Source organism: Lygodium microphyllum, chromosome 11 (genome assembly GCF_053477565.2).
Source record: "Lygodium microphyllum isolate KBCC chromosome 11, Lygodium_microphyllum_v1.1.10, whole genome shotgun sequence".
Taxonomy (NCBI): Eukaryota; Viridiplantae; Streptophyta; class Polypodiopsida; order Schizaeales; family Lygodiaceae; genus Lygodium; species Lygodium microphyllum.
In genome coordinates this window covers 386,309-409,235 of record NC_141145.1, presented here as the reverse complement: position 1 = coordinate 409,235, position 22,927 = coordinate 386,309, and the positions used below count along the sequence as shown (strand labels likewise).

The window sequence follows — 22,927 nt, the reverse complement described above, 5'->3', positions numbered from 1 at the left end:
AATGCCAACCCAAAGGGGTTCAAGCAGAAGAAGAAATAATGGAATATTATGTGAAGGAAGAAGGAAAGAAAGAGGATGTGTGTTCAAAGGTAGAAAATATTATGATGGAGTTAGAATACGGAAAAGAAGAGGAAGCAAGGTGGACATGTAAGAGGAATGAACCATTGCACCCACAAGTCGTGGCCCAATTAAAAGAAGAACCAGTGCTAGAAGCAGAGAAGGGGAAGAATGAGCTCAATCCTGATCTTGGAACACCTCTACCCATTGAGATTGAGGGTGAGGCCAAGTCGGCGCCCTCTTGTGAGGCACGGGATGCCTTTGATGAAGAAGAAGATGAAGAAGTAGATGAAGAGCTAGAGTTAGAAGATGAGAATGGAAGGGCAAAAGCACATAGGGTAGGACATCCGCTACATGGAGCCAACACTTCTACTTTAGATGACGATATAGGTGAAGGAAAAGAAACAAAAGAGGAATTAGAAGAGAAAAAAGAAGAAAAGGGGGAGGATGAGCTCAGCCCAGATCTTGGAACACCTCAACCCCAACAACCCCAACCCCAAGAATCAACCAAACCCTCACAGTTCAATGATGATAGTCTAGGACAAGAACTAAAGAAGAGAATCATGCAGATATGGGATGAGATAGAAGAAGATAATAGGAAAGAAGAAGAAAAAGATTTATTAGATGGAGCATAGAGACAATCAAGGAAAAGATGAGACAAGAAAATAGAAGAAAAGAGATAGAAGAACAAATAGAGTTCGCCAAGAAGAAGCTAGAAGAAGAAGAAAAGCTAGGCCATGATAGGAGAAATCAAGTAGAAGAAAACAAGAGGAAGAAAGTTAGGAAAAAGATTAAGAAAAAAAAGACGAAGGAAGCAAGTTGAAAGAACAAGTATGGAGAGCTAGGAAGCCCAAGGAAGAAGATAAGCTAGAGCAAGGAGAGCAAGAAAAGATAGATCAAGGCAGGAAGGCCAAAGAAGAAAGGATAGTAGACAAGAAGGAAGAAGAAGAGCAAAAGATAGAGAAGAAAGAGAATGAGATGAAGAAGGCGGCAAAACCAAACACAAAGAAACAGAGGTAGGCCACTAGAGCCAAGATGCGAGATGAGAATGAAGATACCTCCAAAACCCCCCAAACTAAACTCGTGGCTAAGGATGAAGCAACCCTAGCTTTTGATCCAAGGCCACATCCCATCCCAGCAAACTCGGATCAAAGTAGGAGCCAAGTGCACTTCAGCAATGGAGTCATTGGCTACGCCTTTGAGCCCAAAGAGACAAACCATTATGAGCTTGGACAAAAGGAGTCAAAGGACAAAGCCTCAAAGATGGGAGAGCATGAGGGAGTGCTCACATTATGGTCCAATCAAGGTAACTTAGTGCCATGGAAGGGAACCTTGCTAGTTGAGCCCTGGAGAACTCGCCCACTCACTCTTAAGGTGAATGTCTTTGGACTATGGAACCCATTGGGACCATACTCAATGCTAGCAAAGATTAAGATCTCAGCATTCAGGCTGCAAGCAGTGCAAGGAGTTGTCATCCCGACCCTATGGATCCGTGACACACAAAGCACCACACATATGGGCGTCACCCCAAAAACTTCAAGGATACCTCTACTTCCGCAAACCAAAATACGGTCTAAGTGTGCCAACTTAGTCCGTTCCCCTCCAAGAACCTCAACTCCAAATGAGGCTAAGAAAAGCCAAAGAGGTGCCATGCACCAAGACTGCACCTTCCGTGCGAGAAGACAAGCTGAACCAACTAGTTTGTCTAAGTACAAAGCAAGCAAGAAAGATCCGGCAAAAGAGGCCAAGGAAAACAGCCCAAGTTCTTGACTTGGTGATGAGGGCAAAACGTCTTAGCAAATGAACCAAGAAACCCAAGTCCCCAAGGCCCAAGGCAACAGTATGAAGAAAGGGAAGACCGGCGCAAGGAGCAACTCAATGGACTACCTCCTTTAAGGCGTTGCACAACATGGCAAAAACCATGCCCCCATGCCTTGACCCCAACAATGTGACAACTTTGGATCGCGCCTACAAAGCTTGGCATACAAAGCCATAAGTGCCAAGCCAACCTCAAGTTAGGACTATGAAGCCTCCACTCCTCAAATGTAATTGAGTCGAGGGTGGACTGGAATGAAAAACAATAAAAGAATTAAGTCTAGATGGGTCAACCCTGGCCAACTTGATAGGATAAGTTGTGTTAAGACCCCCAAGTCGTAGTACGGCAGACACTGACCAGCTTGATAGAAAAGGCTGTCTTAAGACCCCGCTAATGAGTCAATCCTAGACTGGCAGACACTGACTATCTTGATAGCATAAGCTATGTTAAGACCCCGGAATGAGTCAAGAAACCACTCTTAGATTGCTAAGAACACCAATTCATTAAGCGGGGGTGAGTGTAAGGGTATGGGCTATGTAGCTATACCATGGCATTGGAGCTAGAAACACCTATATAGGGAGTAGTAGTAACTCTGAGCTCAGCTTGATTTCCACTCTACATGTGATTCCCTATACTCAATGGTGAACCCTCACATGTGCAGCGTCACGAGGGTGTAGTCCTGAGATGTGCCTCAATGTTATATCTTTCGATATCATGAATACAAAGATTCCTTATTGATATATCTTGTGTGCCATTCCACTGTGCCTTTTTGTGCCTCATGACAGGTTATGACTTGAAGTCCTGTGAAGGCCCGTAACCCCGTGGGGGCGGGGGTGGGAAAAGCAACACCCAACACAGGGGATCTGCAACCAATCTAGAAGGCAAGGATGATGACTTGATGGCCGTCATTCTATCCCTCTAGGCAGCGCCCAGCGCAGGAGATTTGCAACCAATCTAGAAGGCAAGGATGATGACTTGATGGCCATCATTCTATCCCTAAGGGTGAGCAATAGAAGGGTGGCAAGCACGGATCAACGAGCAATGACTAACATTTGTGCAAGAGAAGTCTGTGGCGGGGCAAGGTTGGGTGAGATTTCATTAGTGGACATGAACGACGCAAGGCAATGTTGCACTAGAAGAAACCCAATTGACTTTGTGTGAGGGCATCTTAGTGGTTACAAGACATCGAACCTACTCAACGAGGCAACGCAAGCGGAAATTCTGTCACAGAAGGATGCCTTGTCAATGTCATGCTATGTTGAGTAAGTTAACTTAGGTTAATTTTTGGTCTCACATAATACAACATTGGTTTTTGGGAGGATGTAGACGAGATCTTGCTCTAGATGTTAAATGATGAAATGGAATACACAGTACATGCCATACTTGGAAACAAGGGTTACTCAAATGGCTTCCGAAGTAGGCAATGTGTGAGTCTTTGTAATGAGTGCAAACCAACTACTCTCATGCCCATGGTATGCAAATAGATATGTACGATATTAGTGCATAGACCCTAGGGAGTTAAAGCAACATGATGTCTTCAAAAGTACGGCTTGTTAGAAACTACAAAAAATAACACAATTAACTTTATCCTATGAGTCAAACATATAAGTTTCCCTTATTCAAAGGAAACTAATGGCAACACCAGCAAGAAAAACTTTATAAGAGCATCTATAAGTGTACCAATTTTAAATATACATGTATGAGTCAGTTAATATCTTATTAGAAAATCTTTTCCCATGACCTATGAAGTTCATCAAGCAAGAAGAAAAGTTTACCCCTGGCTCTAACAGCACTGTCTGTTGTGGTCAAAAACTCACCCATTTCCTTTACCTGAAAAGACAATGCATATGCTATTAAAGAGAGAAAATTGAGCATACAAACAAAGGCATAACAGCATTACAGTTGAATATATTGAAACTATATATCAAAGCAAGCTAATAAACCATAAAATCAGCTACTGTCAAGAATTCTTGACCAACAACACAATCACTACATCATGCTTTAGTGGCTTGACTTAACTACATGAACATATGGATATAAAAGAAAATAAATCCTGAACTTTTCACAACTAAGTCTTGGTTCAATGAGACAATGGAGAGAGATTCGGCATCTTCAAATCAACACTGAAAGACAACCTTGTACAAATCTTCAGGCCCATACCCCAACATCAACATTGTTATTAGATTGATTATTCATCTACTCACTATAACTATGAGAAGTATCATCACTGGGAAACAACTCTAGTTAAGACCTTTTTCAGCGATTTCACCTTAAAGCTATCAGATTACAATGGCAAACCGAAATTGCACAAAGAGAAGTCATTACCAACACCACAAGAAGGGTGCTGTTCTAAGGAAAGACCCCTTAGCTAGCTCAACTTTACAATGTAAAAAAGAACAAAAGAAATATATAGAGATACCAACTGTTGTATCTTCCTTCGTCATTTCAATTCCATAAAGTTCAAAGCAGCACACATTGGTTTATTGCAAAATAAAAGGAGATCATGGCTCATCTCACAACTAGAGACTCACGGACTTCAAGAAATGCTTCTTGTCCTCAACTTGCAATAGCATGGAAATGGACCAACAGACAACATTAGCACTGCTTCCACCTGCCTACTGCCTCCTTAGCACATCCTATCTATCTCATGGTTAGTGTTGCAGTTGAATGGCCTACCTAACACATTCCTATCCCCGCCATACTCCCTCTTCTCCAGCCATGACAGTTGCCTACTTTCGTGTCACCTACTCATCACCTAATTGTCGTGATTGATCTTGATTGTCGTGCTCCTACCACTTGTGGTTTTCCTTTCATCATCTGACACGCCCAACACATTGGACTACCACAACTCAAATTCCTAGAAGTCAACTCAACCTTCAAGGCCTTGTTCATGTGCAACTTCCTCCTAAGCACAAACTTCAGCTACTTCAACTCAAACATCAAAATTCACCCCAATTTCTTCTAAAAATTTGTTTCTCTTTGTCAAAACCCTAAATTCCACCAAAATTATTGGTGATTTCAGTTTTGTGGAAAATTTCTCGCATTTTCCTCATAGAAATTTGGGGATTTCCACTTTCGAGCCACAATTTCACGAAATTTCACCACCCACACTAAGCTATGGTATTTGATGCATTGGTCACATCCACACTATTATAAGGAACATAGACATGGGGATCTGGCCTTGGTCACCACAATAGATCAAGTCATACATATGGATGGAGTGAAACCAGCCTTCCTTGACGGAGAGAGTGATGATCTAACTAATTTACCGGCCACTTACACCAAGCAATAATTTAACAAATAACACAATTAACACTTTGTCAACTCAAAAGAGACAACTCATGTAAATCTTCAGTTCACTAGAAAATCCCCTTCATGCATGGCTGAGATTTGCTAGCACGCAGCCCAAGGCAACTCAAAAACCATAATTACTACTATAAATAGGTCTGTAACAGTAATCACAGGGCTGAGAATGTTATGTCCCAAGACATCTTGATGGGTGCTAGTAGCACAAGTCACAATGATCATGAGGTGACTTAGTGCAGATGCACTAAGGGCACCTTGGGGTTAGGGCAGCCAAGTCCTATAAATAGGACTCAAGGCCGTATTGTGCACATTCATTATGTGATCACCACTCTTGGACTCTTGGCTCATTGGCCAATGCATCCATACACCAGATGGTTGGGTTGGTGGTATGGGACGCCAACCCTTGAGATGTGGTTGTGGCCTGGAGTGCTACTAGCTCCTAGGCTGAAGGGTGAGCCTATTTCACTCTATGGCTAGGAGGTGAGTCTAATCCCCAGTCCCTTTTATGTTGAGTTTGTTTTATGTCGTGTCTCGTGTGCACATTGGATCCTAGGGGGGACATTTCATTGGTATCAGAGCATCAACCCGCAATCGGCTATGAGATTCGATGACATGCACAGACCCACTTTTGCTCACGGAACCATGATGGTTCGTGTTGTCTGACAGGTACACCTTTATCTCGTCAAGGGTGATATGGGACACTGCTAGTGCGAGAGGCGTGCACAGGGGGTATGTGTTATTGGTGGTGGGTACGAGAGCAAGGTATGTTTCGTACCCATGCTCGAGTTTTGTGTTGGAGTGATGTCGGTCTGCAAGAGTCTTTTCCATTGTTCCAATGATTGGAATCCGGAGAGCTGCCACTCTAGGGCTATGGCAGTCCATCATTGGAAACTAAAACCTTGTAGCCCGAATCAGCATCAAAAAATTCTCATTGATAGTAATTTAATATTTTATGTTAATGTGAGAATTCATTTTATGTTAATGCAACATTAAATGTTATTGTTGTTTTAACATGTAATGTTTATGTTGATGCTACCATTACTTTTAATGTTAGTGTTTTCATTAATATTAATGCTAGTTTTATTTCAATCTTAATCTTGTGGTCAAGGTGGACTTTCGGTGTCGGGGAGAGAGAAACAACAAGAAGTAGATACGGGGAGAGAAAATGTGAATTTTGAAAGGAAAAAATTGCAAATGGGGAGAGAGAAAGTGTGATTTCTCCCATTTGATATGTTTTGTTTAGTCCTGATAGTTTCTGTTGAGCTTCTGTTTTGTTCTGTTTTCTCTTTGCATGGAAGGATGGAGTATTGATTGATAGGGTTTGAGATTTTTTGAAATCTTATTGAGTGATTTTTGATGGTTTGGAATGGTTTTGGTATGAGTTATGTGGTTCTGACGCTTTCTGTTGACCTTCTGTAACTCTCTGTTGAGCTTCTGTGAGCCTCTGTAGACCTTCTGTATGCTTCTGTATGTGTTCTATTGGATGAGAGTGTAGCTTGGGAAAGTTTTCTAGCCTTGGAAAGAGGTGAATACAAGTGCAAAAGAGCTAAAAGAAGTCAAAGAACTAGCTGCTGAAGGCTCAAGTAAAGACTGGAGTGAAGTGAGAGTGGTGAGCAATGAAAAGACACTGTAGTGGCTCTGGTGACTCTTCATATCAGACATACCTCTTGGGAGGTGCATCCACGACCTAAGAATGATTATTGAGGCTTATTATGAGAGTATTGTAGTGGGGATATGATGTACTATTGATGGAGAGAGAGAGAGAGAGAGTCAGAGATAGAAAGCGACTATAGACAAGGAGAAAGGGAGTGTGATTTCTAGCTTACCGATGATTGGGATCATCTCCGATAGGTAGGAGATTCACGAGAGTTGACGACTCAAGGTGAGAGAGGTAGTGTATTCTATTAGGCACTAATAACCAAGGAAGAGCAGACATTCGAGTGGCCAACAAGGGTGGCATAGGCAGAAAGAGTCAAGCGATGGAGAGGCCGAATGATTGTGAAGTGACACTTGTCACTTTGACTGAAGGACACAATCTCACCACAATTCCTCCATGTGGGAGTCTTTTTTTTCTTTTCTTTTCTTTTTTTCCACGTATGCTACTTCCTAAATCATGTTTATAGGTGTTTCAACACATTAAAATTCAACCCTCCCTCTTCTTATTCATTCAACTCTTTCCAAGCTTTAGAGTACTCTTTCTTTAAAGGCTAAAGCAACGCCCTCAATCTGCACTCCTTCCCACCCAAAAAACACAAAAAAAAGGCTCCGATTCTACATTAAATGCTGAATGTTTCTACTTCTTCTACTCCTCTCTCTCGCACTCCTCTCTCTCCAAATCAACTCTTCTCTTACTTTCTCTTAAAACCTCTCATTTGATTTATACCATGTCTTCTCATGGTGCATCTCCCTTGATGCACCCATTCCCGTAGAATCTCAGCACATGGAGGGATGCCCGTCAACCCAAACACACACACAAGCTTCATCCTAAAGTTGCTGCTTCTTTTAAGTCCGAAGGAGATTCGTCCATTGTGGCGATTCTCCAAGCTCAAGTAAAGGAAATGCAACATCAATTAGCCAAGCTCCACACTCCCCATTTTCCATTTGTGCCCTTAGTCATAAGGATGTTCTCTCTTCAATTCCAACCCAATCCAGTTAAAGGGGAGAAGAAGGAATGAGATGAGATGAACATCGACTCATGGCTGGTCAAATGGACAGTATATTTTGACTTGTATCAATTCATTTCCACTGCATCACCAGGAGACAGAGATACCCTTCTCTTCCTCTCCCACCCACCCTCCCTTTTACAAGTTGACACTCCAATGCTATGACTTTCCCACAGGCAGATGGACAGACCATTGGGTGCTCCTCTTCTAGCATCATTGGAACTCCCATTGATGCTTGCCGCAACAGACCTTCGCTCCCTACCCAACCAGAGTATATGCGTCTATCTCCAAGCACTCGTCGTGCCACCTCCCCCTTCTGGGCCACAAAGTTTATTCTACACCGACTTTCAAAATTTTATGCCCAAGGCAATAAGACGCATATAATGCACACTAAGCCCTTTCAAGAAACAGGAGGATCGACTCATACCATGGCCTCCTCGCAACCGCCACAATACACTACGGAGGTCATTTCTACTTCTTCTAAGGTTTCAGGAATGCCACCTTGACAACCCGTGGTTCTGCAATCCGCTCCCTCAAGAGATAGTGATTGTTGGCTATCGTCCCCTCAACAATCCACCCCTTCGAGAGACAATTACTATTCGACACCTTCTATTACTTTGGCTCCACCGTCCACTCCATTGAAAGACAGTGATTGGTGCCCCCTCTTGGCTCAGTCTGAGCCTCCCTTTTCCCTATCCTCAACTACTCGAGTTTGAGAAGACTTGGTGACAAGACCTTCGAATTCCTTCCAATATGGAGTTATGGAGCTAGTGGCTTCTCTCCCAAGGTGGAGTCAAGTTCTACAGTTCATCTCATCTACTATTCCTTACTACAAGTTACCTTTCAAGTGGAAATCTTAGATCTCCGAGATCCTCTTTTTCTTCATCATATTTCTCTTCACTCCTCTTTCTTCATCCCTTTTTGGGCTTGACAAGGGGTGTTGAGAAACCACTTCTTCAATTCACACACTTCATTTAGGGTTTCGCATTGACTGCCCCAAAAAGGTTTGGTATCCACATTTTGGTCACTCTTTCAGTGGGCGCCCACATAGCGGTGCACCACCCTAGACAACTTATGTCTATAAATAGGTAGTCACTTTATTCATTACCACTTCTCTCTCTTCGGTCATTCTTGACCACCTTCAATCACCACCACCACTTTCCTTCTCTCACTGATCCCTTCCAATACCCTCGCACCCCTTCAAGAGAACATTGCGGTTCGTGGCTCGTGGTTGCCTTCACCCTTCCTCTTCTCCTTTAAGCGCCTTGTTCTAGCATTAGGCTTTGCGTTTGGAGCATTTTCCACCTGATGTCACCATCATCTGCTTGGCGTTGCACCCTTTTCAAAAGGTCTTCTTTATCTATCACAGCAAGAGTATGTATCCAAGATTTTGTAACGTTTCAATATGGAGGGGAGGAAAGCAATTGGCGTACCATTGCTTCCATATGTGAAACTCAATGCAGAGGATAGCCCTACATCTAATGGTGAAAAGGCTAAAATGGCCAAGATTCCGTATGCTTCAGCCGAGGGTAGCTTGATGTATACTATGGTTGCTACACATCTAAACATAGCATTTGCAGTGGGAGTGGTTAGCGGGTACATGGCACATCGTAGCAAAAAGCATTGGGAAGCAGTGAAAGGTATCATGAGATATCTTAAGGGCACAAAGGATTTGTGCATCTGCTTTGGAAAGCAGAAGGTATTTGTCATTGGCTTTACAGATATAGACTATGTTGGTTATGCTGACTGCAGAAAGTCCACTTCACGCTATGTATTCACCTTCACAAGGGGAGCAAATTTCTAGATCTCCAGGTTACAGAAGTGTGTTGCATTGTCTACTACGGAGGCAAAGTATGTGGCTGCCACTAAGGCATGCGGAGGCTTTATGGCTTTCACACCTAGTGGGAGAGCTTGGCGTTACCGAGATCCCTATCCTCCATTGTGATAGTCAATGTGCTATCATGCTAGCATGGAGCCCCATCTTTCATGCAAAGAAGCACATAAAAGTGAAGTATCACTTTATCATGGATGTACTTGACAACAAAAGCATTGAGACTCTCAAGATACATATATATGATAACCCTGCAAATCTTCTCATAAAAGGTCTTCCAGCAAAGTGGTTTGCTCATTGCCGACAAATAATGGGAGTTGGACATTATATCTATTTCAGCTTTGTACATACTTAGACTTAGTTGATTCTTTTCCTCAACCTTAAGACAAATTGCCGTTAGTAGAAACTTGTTGGGAATAAAGGGCCACCATGCCTTTTATATGTACATGGGCGTGAACGCACCCTTCACACTTGCACTTTCATATATCTATCTCAAAAACCTAAAAGAGGTACACTCTATTGTACCCACACATCGTGCATCTCTCTCACTCTCTACTGCTCTACTACTACTCACGTTTTTCTCTCTATTTGCCATCGCCATCGCCAACCATTGCATCTCCGTTGTGTATAGCACACTTCAGATCTCATCCCAATAGCCCCTTCCCCCAAATTTTTCATACTACAAGGATCACTTCATGAGAACAGCATCTAATGGTTTCACTGACAAACCTAAATACCTAGACATAAACATGCCACATGAAGGGTCTTCTCTCATCAACTCAAGATCCAGACAGGAAGAGCAACTTGCAACCCTAGAGTCAAGAGAATTTGTCTATTATGTCGGGAGCAAGTGGTGAGTGAGGAGTACTAAATCTACAGATGCAAGGCTACAATATAGTTAGAGCGAGATACCACACCCTTCAAAGGTGACACCTCCCTGAGACCACGCACATTGCACCTATACAAAGAGGGGTGAGTCTAGAGAGCAGACGAGATCAAAGCTACATGTCAACCAAGGGTGCAAGGGTACCAAATACAAAGACTACACCAAAGAGAAATGAAGGAGATCCACCGGCAACACGAGCAACACTTAGATGCTACCCATATACTCTCTTGTCAAGGATGTATAACATACTATATCCATCGATCTTGACCAGATGGAGCTAGAGAAGGCAGCATTGCACAATGTTATTATACCTTTACTCAATTACATAGCTAGTCATGTAGTGCTCCCTCCACCCACCTACTCCTTTTTTTGCAGCGTATCCCTATATCCCATTGTATTGTACATCACTTTATACTTTGCTTTGCACTATATATCACTTATTCGCATTTAGCATGACACAATTTGATATCCAAGGACTATTACTATTGCACATAGTTTTGTCTCATGGGCCATTTGCGGTCTCAGTGGACGTTAATCTTGGGGAGTCATGACAACGCACCCTTACTAACTTTTTCAAACTACAGCTACACTTGACACCTCATAGCATGCCCCAAACTGATTCGTGGTTCCACCTCATGGAGTCACCTTAGACAAGGCTGCCGAGAGATGCAAAGCACGCAACCCATAATGTGCCGAGATCCACGTCCCCGCTCAAGGCACCACCATAGAATACAAAGGATACCGGCACGTCACCAAGTAGCTCTACCTCGATGCTTCAACCTACCTATGATGAATAGACCCATGAAAGAGATCTTGGGATTATACTAATGATGGAGTTGCAAGGAGAATGGAGCCATGAACAGCAAAAAATAGCACAAACAACCAAGACAAGCCAGAATGTCCCACCACTTGGGGAGGCATCCCTATCCAAAACTATCCAAGATGACATTCCTTGTCTCTAGGTCACATCCTAGCCATCCCTTCTTAGAATGATTTACACCCTTCATGTTCATCTTTCTCTCCTATTCACTACGTCCATCTCTAACTCCAAACAAAGTCAAATGTGTATTTCTACAAGTCATGCTTCATTAACATTCATAAGGAACATCCAAAAATCCATAGATGATAAGAATGTCAGTGCAAAACTTTAGCATTTACACCAAAAAATCTATCTACTTGAATTACAAAAGTATTAGCTATACATAAAAAGTTAGACTTGGTATTAATCAAGACTAATGGGACAGCATGAAAGTGGCATGTACATCTTACCCATCACACAAATAAGAGGTGTAGGCACAAAACTTTAAACTACCACCATTAAGAAGAGAAAAACTATTCCTCAAAAATAAGGGCTCAATATTATCGATTATAAATGTTCTTACAAAAGCAAAGATAAACAATCAAGATTGTCATAACAACTTACAATTTGTGAAATGGAAAGGTTATTTTGCTTGAGAAGTTTAATGAGAGCATCTCGACTAGATTTCTGTTAAATGAAAAACAAAATTATGAGGACTATATGGTATCAGATCTTTAAAGCTTCACTATAGAAAAGATACAATCACATAAACATAAGTCATTGAGCTTCTATCAAGAAAATGCTTAGGTTATGAAGTGAAACCAAGTTTAAGAAAATGAGCTATAATTTCATTTGCTTAAAGCAATTAAAATAGTATTGTCATCAATTAGATCAAACACAACTTACAAAAAAGACCACCAATCAAGTTCAATTAAAGCCTTGAAGATGATGCTAGTATTAAGATTCAATACATCTAGCTCCATATTAAAGTCAAGGTATTTATTAAGATTATGTGTCCAACTCTATATCAATGTAGGTAGCGCATGTCCAAGACGAACCACACTTTTCACAACTTTTTCCATTTTTTCAAATTGGCCAAATCATTGACTTTTTGCCTATATTTATAGGCTTCCTTAGTTCTATGCGGGTGCTCAAATTTTTTATTCACTCAAGAAGGCTATCCAGCAATCCATAGGGATCACTAATCCAAGTTTCCGCTCGTAGACTAGTATGCGGGCCTCGAGATCCAATCCCGAGTCACGTTAGCCTCTTGTGCAGGACCCGAAAGGCAAGGGATTTACGGCCAGAGCCCCCCCTGGCACCCAAGCGTCCTCCTACTCCAAGTAGCGCTTAACGGAGAGACCTCTCGCGGCGGGTTCGGTCCACTTTCCCGGCGCGGTCAACAACCCCCTTGGTTAGGGTTAGGCACGCAGTCGGGGGTAACTGAAGCTGCCTCTCCCTTCACGCAATCGGTTAGATTATCATCTTCCCTCCTTCCTTGGCACGTGCACACTTCAACTCCATCATCTTCCTCTGTCTTCGGTGCTGCCATCATCATCAGCCTGATTTGGTGCCCTCGTTGATGTTGTGGGTTGTGTGCAGGGACTAATCAGTCCTTCTATATTTAGCATTTGTTCCTTGTTGAGTGCAAGTTTCTTTTCTTCTTCTCTTGCAGATTGTCTCTCTTTCTCTATGTTTGAGTTCCTTCTTCCGTTGAGCACTCTCACATGGTATCAAAGCATGGTATCATTGCCTAAGGGCAACACAAAGCTAACTTCTTGCGGAGACCACCAAGGCTGCCCAAAACGCAACCAAAATCACCTGCGTTTTTTTGCATCCACACCGTTTGCGTGCAAAGGCAACCCTCTCTAGAGGCAAGGCGGTTTCATACACAACTTGGCAACCTCGTTCTGAGGCTTAGCGGCAACACCAAGGTGGCAGTCGTCACCATCTAGGGCTCTATCAACATCTACATCAAGGCAACTGTCCCTTTTACTTGGCATTTGCTCCTCTGCTCAAGTCGTCATCTTCTGTGGACCAATCGTCAACATCACAGTCATTTCCCTCTGCAACCACAAGGTTGCTACATTGGGCGACAGTGATTCCACTATTCGACAAAGCATCTACACCACTTGTAGCTGACGTCCTCCTGTTTCATCACTGTTGTCACATCAAACGCAGATTTTTGTGGGTGTTTTGTAGATATATACGAAGATGTCTTATCACTGGTTCTTTGCTAACTCAAAGGATGAGGTCTCTATTCCTTCCTCTGAGAGACGGAGAGACTTTCGTGCTAGTTCACGCGACGACCAAAGGTCACCTAGCCCATTTATACAAGATCCCTCTACTCCCCGTTCTCTCCATGTTTCATAGAAGGCTCGTTCTGCTGGTCTTCATATGCCTTCCATGGCACCCTCTATACAAGTGCCCATACTCCCTTCTTTGCCCAAAGAAGACCGGCTTGATTGAGAAGAATAAAAATTGAATAAGAGAACACAAGATTGAAGAATTCAATCAATGAGTGAGTGGCAATGAAATCCATAACAAAACACGAGAGATACACTATACAAACACACAAGTGAATGGCATGTGTGGTGACTAACAATACCTCTAGGGTCACTCTCTCCAGGTACATGTGATTTGACATATATATAGACTCTAGGGTGAGACCCAAGACAAATAAGCTAGCCTTAAATATGTTGTACTTCTGCCCATAAAGGCACCCACTAACACCCTCTCTCAAAAAATGGGTGGTTAATGCAATAAAATATATAATGATGGGAAACAATGAGCCCCTAGGAACTGTCAGAGTGAAGCAATGCAGAAGCAAATGACCAAGACTGAAACCAGCCTTCCTTCTTGGAATGGGTGGTGATAACCTGATTTAAGAGTTAATTACAGCAATAAATAAATGCACATAAAATGAAATTCACACTTTACCATAACATTCTTGGACAATAGACTCCCTGTTGGCCCCAAAACTGGCGCCCCTTGCGGTATTTCTTTAGCTTTCATTCAATTGGAAGGAGTACAACTTGAGATTCTTCAATCTCCTCCTACTAACCAATTACTCTTGCTATCATAAATGACCAGCAAGCCTTTTGGGTCATTTGCCCCTTGAGTCACCCAGGACTTCTTCTCCAATTTGACCCTTGGCTGGCCAAATGCTGCCCCAAATCAATTTGGGATGGGTTGGCTCCTTAAATCCCTTGATAATCTTCAATTATCAGCTGCTGATTTCAGTCCCTTGAGCCTTCAATCTCTGGCAAGGATCCCAAGGTGACTGCTAAACCCTAATTTCTGCTGTAAATTAGGATTTACTGCAGAAATTACAGATCAGCCCACCAAAAATGGCTGAGAATTGCTAAGAATGGCTGAGCATAGGCTGAAGGAGATGAGAAAATGCTGTAGAGAGAGAAAATTCTGAGATTTGTCACGAAGAACTGATCAAAATCAACTGTTACCCTGCTGTACCAGCCCCAAACGGATGCACCAACAACAATAGGAGCATCAGAGATTGTGATCTTCAGAAGAAACTGCATCAGCACAATTGCTAGCTTCCCAAGGTCAAGAATATGCAATCTCCATCACCAAAATGGTCTCCAATGGCTGGGAAATGGCCCCACAAGCTGGCAGCCACAATCCAACACCTCTTTCCAACAGCTCCAAAATGAAAAAAATGGAATTTCCCTCTCCCTTCAGCCCTATTTAGCCTTTCTCCCACTTGCATGGGAAAGTTTTGCCAAGTGGCAGCTTTCTTAATCCATTTTCAGCAATTTCCAACCATTTAATTAATCTGTAGAACAGTAGGACCTGTCGGCAGGCAGCCAAGCTCCTCTAGAAGCCTGTGAAGCCATACTATCTCACATGTAGTAGAAGACGCTACACGGTACTCTGCCTCAGTCGAAGAGAGGGCAACCATAGGTTGCTTCTTCTTGCTCCAAGAAACAACACCAGCACCCAAGGTAAAACAATAACCTGTCGTGGACCTCCAATAATCTACATCACCAGCCCAATTTGAATCACTCCAACCTGTAAGTACCAAGTCCATAGCACCTATACCAACAAGATAATAGATCCCAGGATCAAGAGTCCCAACATAGAAACCGCAAAATCCTCTGAGTAGCCTGCCACTGCACCATCTTGGGTTCACTCATGAACCTGGCCAAAACACTGACAGCATAACATAAATCAACACGGGTATTAATAAGCTAGATCAAGGAGCCAACCAACTGCCTATATCGGGTAGCATCCGCCAAAGGAGAATCGGAATGAGTTGTAACCTTCCAACTCGGTTCCATAGGAGTTGTAAGAGACTTGCATCCCTCCATCTCACACGTAGCCAATAACTCCTGTACATACCGCTACTGGGAAATAAAGATCCCCCTCGAAGTCTAATAGATCTCATGACTTGGAAAGAAGTGAAGAAGTCCCATGTCTGTCATCTCAAACTTCTCATGAAGTGTTGCCTTCGTCTGCTCGACTGTTCGAGTATGGTCACCTGTTACAATCAAGTAGTCCACATAAAGGACAAACAACATACAACCTCCAGTTAAGGTGTGTACGTACAACTAGGGATCAGCTTTGGAATGTCGATACCCTAATTTCTCCTGGAGGAACGAGTCAATCTTCTCATTCCAAGCACAAGGAGTCTGCTCAAGGCCATAGAGGGCCTTCCGCAACCTGTACACCTTACCATCAGAAGAACCGAAGCCTAGAGGCTACTCAACATAGATCTCCTCCTTCAACTCCCCATTCAAAAAGGCAAACTTCACATCCAACTGATAGACTAGCTATCTCCTATGGCTAGTCAAGGCAAGAACTATGTAAATGGTGGCCATCCGAGCTATAGGAGCAAAAGTATCATGGAAATCAATGCATGGGCGTTGGGCAAAACCTTTAGCAATAAGGCAGGCCTTGTGCTTGTCCAATGTGCCATCACTGCAATACTTGGTCTTGAAGACCCATTTGACTCCAATGATATTCTTATGAGGAGGCTTCAGCATGAGAAACCAAGTGCCATTCCTCTCAATCAACTCCAACTCCTGCTCCATCACTTTCCGCCAATGATCATGTTGTAAAGCTTCCTTTACGGAAGTGGACTCCCGATCTTGCATTACATGAGTCATCAAACAATAATTAGTATAAACAAGCTCGGTGTGGTGTGCTTGGTTCCTCCGAGAATGTCACGGACCATCTTGCAGCTGCCACTCCTCAAGGACCCCCTAAATCCCTACACCACCAAGAGTGTCACAAGCCCAATGAGGAGGAAGCTGGATCTCACCTCATCGCTCTCCATCTGCTGATGTTTCTGGAAGGTCCATCAACGGCAAGGAAGCAATCGGTGAATCCAATGGCTGAGAACTGAGCTCCTCATCCAAAGAAGAGTCCTCGAGAGACAAGGCTCCAAAGGAACAGTCGCCGAGGCCCAAATATCACCGAGATCTCCAAGAATAGTGTGTTCCTCACCCCCCTCAGAGGTTGGAACTTCCATGAACCGAACATCACGGCTTGTGTAGACATCCCGGTTAACAGGATCATATGATCGATAGCCTTGAGACTGCGAGCTATAGCCCACAAACACTTGTCTTTTAGAAGTTATTTCTAATTTGTCACGTTGTGTCTTCGGGATGTGAACATAGGCATCACACCCAAACACCCTGAAATAAGAAACATCTAGCTTAGACCCAAAGTACGCCTCATATGGAGTCATACCAACAACAACGGAAGTAGGGAAACGATTAAGGATGTAAACTGTGGTAGCCATAGCCTCAACCCATAGACACTGAGGTGTCTGACGATGCTCCATCATGGTACAGGCCATCTCGATCACACTGCAATTCTTCCGCTCCAAGATGCCATTCTCCTAAGGGGTGTTTGTATTGACAAACACCTAGTCAATACCATGATCTGCACAAAAACGAGTAAACTCATTAGAAACAAATTATCTACCCTTATCCAATTGTAAGGTCTTCAACTTCCAGCCCAATCAGTTCTCCTCAAAGAGCAACCAATCCTTAAAGTTGGAGAAAGCCTCCGACTTCAGCTTCAAGAAATAAGCCCATGTCATCCTACTGTAATCATCCAGAATTAGCATCAAATACAAGCTCCCTCAAAGGGACTCTGTCCTCATCGGTCCACAAAGATCGATAGAAACAAGCTCCAAGAGTGTGGAAGACCACCTCGAAGCCTTATTGAAAACAACATCACGAGTCTACTTCCCACGGATGCAAGATACACAAGGCTGCTAACTCACCACAATATCTGGCAAACCTCGAACAAGCTGTCCCTTTGACTCCTTCCGAAGGTAATCATAATTGAGGTGGCAAAACTAAGCATGCCAAAGCTCGGACTGAGTTTGGAAGGTAAGAAGAAGAGAAGTCAAGGCAGAAGAAAACCGCAACTCGTAGACTCCATTCTCCTCACAACTTGAAGAAAGAATCTATCTTGATCCACGATTAAGAATCCGAAAAGAATCCTCGTCAAATTCGACCAAACGGCCGAGGGCACAAATCTTGTGCACCGAAAGTAGATGGTACCCCAAGGCTGGCACATAAAATACTTCGGATGCATAAGCACCACCACGGCCATCTAGAATAAGGTGCATGTTTCCCTGGCCCTATATAGGAATAGAAGAACTGTCGCCAATGAGAATCTCGCCATACGAAGACCACAAATGAGCAACACCTGTTGAAGGAGTCATGTGCCGAGGCACCACTGTCAACAATCCACTCCCTAGTGTATGGGGCCGTCAATGCAACATCAGAAGCCATCAAGGTCGAATCCTCAACCACCTCCAAGTGGAGGAAAGCAGCTAATGAGAAAGCAGCCACCACACTGGAATCCTTTGAAGATTTCTCATTATTCTCCTTCTCCTTCTACTCCTTATCAAGGCAATCCTTCTTCCAATGACCTATTTTGCCACAAATATAACAAGTAGACTCTTTTTCTTTGTCCTTCCTAAATTTATTCTCTTTTCTCTTCTTTTGGTCCTTCCCAAGGCCTCAGATTTCAAAGCATTGGTACCTTTCAATTGCTCCTCTTGGTCAAAGACCATAAGAACCAACTCTTCCCACCGAAGTGTCTCAAACCGCCCTGAGGCAATCAAGGCAGAATAAAAACCACTAAAACAAGGCAGTAATTGTGAAAGAAGAGTTATTGTCATGTCTTCAGAAGTAATCATCTTCCCTACGTTTTGAACCTGCATCTAAAGCTGGCTCAGCTTATTGATCTGCTCCCACATAGAAGATGACTTGTTGACACTCAGGGTCTGCATTTGCACTTCCAAAGAAACTCGCTTCATGAAAATCATCCGATTGTACATCTAATCAAGCTCCAACCATTTCTCCCGAGCCACCGTCAAATGCTCAATATGAGAGAGAACAATTGTAGTACAAGAGAGAAATAAAAACGAGCAAATGTGAGCATTGAGTTTATCCCAATGTGCCTAAACCTTTGCCAACCCCACCTTATCACTAAAAGAAAGTCGGAACTCGTCTCATGAAGAAGGACAATGAATAGCCTCCCATAACTAGCTCCACCAAATCATAGGACTCTAGAACGGCAAGCATCATGACCCGCCAAAGTGATAATTCTCGCCATCGAGCTTTTGATCTGATGGAAGAGCCGGTAAGACAAGCACCTTCCTGTCCATGATCGACTGAAACTCAATCTCGGCCTCAAAAGACATCTTGACCTACAATGCCTACACAAAACACAAAGAGCAATCCTCTCTAACTATGAAAATACGGCCTGTTGGGACTCTTGGTTGCTCGTCCCGCTCCTCCTTCACCCGCCAGAGGCAATGAAAAGGTAAAATCTACACTTGAAGGCCCAAAACACAGCCTTCTTCCTTCTCTAACAGCAAAAAAACAATAGCAACTTCAGCAAATCTCCTTTCTCATACGCCCACATTCACCTCAACCTTGTTTTGATGCATAGCCCTCCTGCTTGCATGTGAACGCTGAAAACGCAACCTTTTGTCATGCTGGAATCTCCTCTTCAAATGGATCCACGGTCCATCAATGCTCTGATACCATGTCAAAGTGAAGCAATGCAGAAGCAAATGACCAAGATAGAGTAAACAGAGAGAGAAGAGAGAGAGAAGAGAGAGAGAAGAGAGAGAAGAGAGTGAATCGCAAAAAATCTACAGCAAAGAGTGATGTATAAGGATGCAAAAATATACACGGTGCAAAGAGAATATCTGCGTATGTCTACACCTCAAACATCTTAGTCTCCATCAGCCTCAAGAGCAATCTCCACGGTCTACAACCTGAAATCTGTAAAAACCAACTATAGAAGACTAAAATCAAGGCCTATAAATAGGCCAGGAAAAATGCAAAAAATAATGTAGGTCGGCGGCATTAAATGCAGTTGACTACTGTCCGACTACTGCAACTAGCTGACTGTACCATGTCAGCTGCCGCATGGCACTCCTGCACCGATCGCTGCCAAGGAAGACCTCCTATACCTGCTGCCTATTCGAGGAACGACCAACTAACCAGCTCTAATAGGAACCATCACTATGTCCCACACCACAAAAAGAATCTGCCACAGAACCTACACTACCAGAGTACATACAACAATGACAAGTGATGCTCAAAGAAGACGCTCAAAGTTTCCAAATGCACCATTACAAATACTCCAAGACTCCAGCTTTGAATTGCAACTCCCAATCTAGAATACAGCTAAAGAAGAAGAGCGAAACCGATGTCGATCATACTTACACTCAAACTCCAATCATAGAAAGTGGAAACACTTGACCTACAAAAGCACATCAAGACCATGGATTTCCTGCCTTCAACCAAAACCCCAAAGTGTCTCCTAATATCAGAATGAACTAGGAGCAAAACACCACTTGTCCAAGCCTCCCATCATGGATTTAAAAGTCAAATCTACTCCCGAATTTGAATTACCAAACTATACCAATGCATGTAGAAAGCCTCCCTCAAGATCCACCGTATTCCTACAAGACACACCGTATCATATGAATATATAGCAAGCATCAACATGTTAGACTATTGTTTCAAAGATGGATGCAACAATGGAAGCATAGAAGGATGTTGAAATAAACTACCAAACACAAGACAGAAGAGAGAGAAAAGAGAAAACACAAGAACACTACAAAAAAGAACTCAAAGATATGCTTGAGAAATGAAATCCATATACCAAACATGAGACAGTCCCATCCAATAGAAAGTCACTAGCTGCATGGGCACTCGCATCGGCTCCCTCTCTCCAACAAGGCTTGCACTCGAATCTATGAGTGATGAATGAATGAACTATGGAGGAGGAGCCCAAATATATAGCACAAAATAATGCCATAAACGTGACTAGGTCAGCCAGTAATAAATGCCTAAATCACCATCAAAATAACAAATAAAAAATACATAAATAACACTAGAATGTCAAGCCCACTACTACACATGCCCAGACTCGCTCACAAGCTAACTAGACTACTAACACCCTCTCTAAGATCATGGGTGATCTAATACAAGACAGTGATACAATGAGAATGACTCATCATCGGCCATACAACAAAGACTACCAAAATAGAACTATAGATACCCAAGCAATGGGTGATCAGGCCACCACCAAGGTGCCTCAAAGAGAACCTGATTATCAATGTGGATTGTACTAAAAATAGAGAAGAATCATAGCAACTCTTTGTGTCTATCAACAATGCCTCGCAGCAGCATACATGACCATCCTATCAAAAATGCCTTTAAGCATACGTGAACATTGATTGCCCACCTTTGGCCCGGACTACCAAAGTGTCCCCTCATGTGAGCTCAGACTAGGAGCCAATCTTGCTCTCTATCAAGTAACAACCCATCATGAATCTAGAAGTCAATGAAAACTAGCCGTCCTCCTCAAATAGGGTAATAAATAACTTGATTAAGCACTTAATTACAGCAATTAACAAATTCACAAAACTGAAATACATACTTTACTATATAATATTGGACATTGGACAGCATATTGGTCCCAAAATCGGCACCCCTTGCAGTATTTCTTTAAACTTTTATTGCAAATGGATAGAGTACGACTAAGATCCTCTGACCTCCTCCACTAATCCAAGTGCCTCTTGCTGTCAAATCTAACCAAAAAGCCTCCAAACCAATGTGCCCCTTGGTTTGCTTGGGGATTGGCCTTCACTCTACTCCTTAAAAGACAAATTCAATCCCAAATTTGATATTGGCCAACCGGCCTCTTGAATCTCCCTAAAATTCCTCGATTTCAGCTACTGCAATTCAAGTCCTAGGCCTTCAATTCTGAGTACGCATCCCAAGTGGCTATCAAAACCCTAATTTCTACTGTAAATTAGAGTTTATAGCAAAGATTGATTGAAATATCTTCTTCTAATGGCTTAAACTACTAAAAAATGTTGAGATAACTTTAGAGATGGCTAGGAGATGAGAGAGGATGTTATAGAGAGAGAAATTTCAGAGTTTCATCGTGAGAAATGCTGAAAAGCTACTGTTGCCCTACTCAAACAGTCATGGAAGCTGTCATGTTCAACTTAGGACCACAACAAAGTCTGTTGCCCCATCTTATATGATGTCATCTGCAACAAAAGGACCTTGGGCTACTCTCACTTGCTCCTAGAGGGCTCCAAACTTCTATCACATGCTGTAGGACTAATCCTTGGTGGTTGCAACTCACATCAGTAGCCTCTCCTTGCTCTCTAATAGCCTCCGTCTCTCTCACAATGGCTGGAATTGACTTCCAACAACTCCTAAAAACGTTTTTTTCACTTGCATGGGCAAGTTTTAACAAGTAGCAGCCTTCTAATCCTATTTTTCAACATTATCCAGCTTATTAAAATAATTTTTAAAATATTAATTTTAAAAATTAATTTAATAATTATTCTAGTTCTCAAAAAATTAATTTCACCAACCAATAATTAAATTGGCTAGGCCAATTTGTGTTCCAAGTATCCCTGAGCAGTTATTGACCCTTAGACCGGCATTAATTAATTAACTAATGCCTAGTCTCTAATGTCACTACAGACATTAGTAGCCAATAAATTTATTTAGGCCAAAATCTGACACCAAGTACCACCTAGTACCTATCAACAATAAATTTTTACAACTTTTGCTTTTGGCACCAACAGATGTCTCAAGGTTCTTGGCCTATTGCCATGAAATAACTACCATGTGCATCACGTGTTAAACAACCTTACACATTTGATTAATATCTTAATCAAATGTCATCGACAAGATTAGAGCATCTCAAAATTTCACGCCCCCGTGACATCAATTGCAACTCTAGGATTTCAAAGCCAATACTTTGATTGACTTTGGTTGATGCGTCAAGGAAGTCCCTCTTTGGAACCTGCGCACCTATATACCTGTATAGATGAGGCTCACATGCCCCACCTCACTATCCCCTCACACACTCTGTGGCATTGGAGAGTCTTGAGAGAAGACCACATCACTTGTACTAGAAAGCAACAGGAGGGGTTGCCAAGCCCTTTCCATGATCTGAAGAAAAAGACTCCTTCCACGCCTTGGCCTTGGCCTTGGCCGGATGATCCAAGTCAAAGTCAGAGAAGGCAAATGACTTA

At 42.7% G+C, this 22,927-nt stretch overlaps 1 protein-coding gene across 6 annotated transcripts in view; it reads right to left on the bottom strand.

Annotated features, from left to right (window-relative positions):
* The window catches only part of MET18 (ARM repeat superfamily protein), a 172,247-nt gene that overhangs the window by 131,120 nt on the left and 18,200 nt on the right, over window positions 1-22,927 (bottom strand). For 5 of the 6 annotated variants that reach the window (XM_087688782.1, XM_087688778.1, XM_087688781.1 and 2 more), the window contains exons 2-3: window positions 11,983-12,045; window positions 3,649-3,703 (exon numbers count right to left, since the gene is read on the bottom strand). In XM_087688782.1, coding sequence (XP_087544908.1) covers window positions 3,649-3,703; window positions 11,983-12,045 — 118 coding nt within the window. The remainder of the gene's footprint in view (window positions 1-3,648; window positions 3,704-11,982; window positions 12,046-22,927) is intronic. The other variant, XM_087688779.1, reaches the window with a different exon arrangement.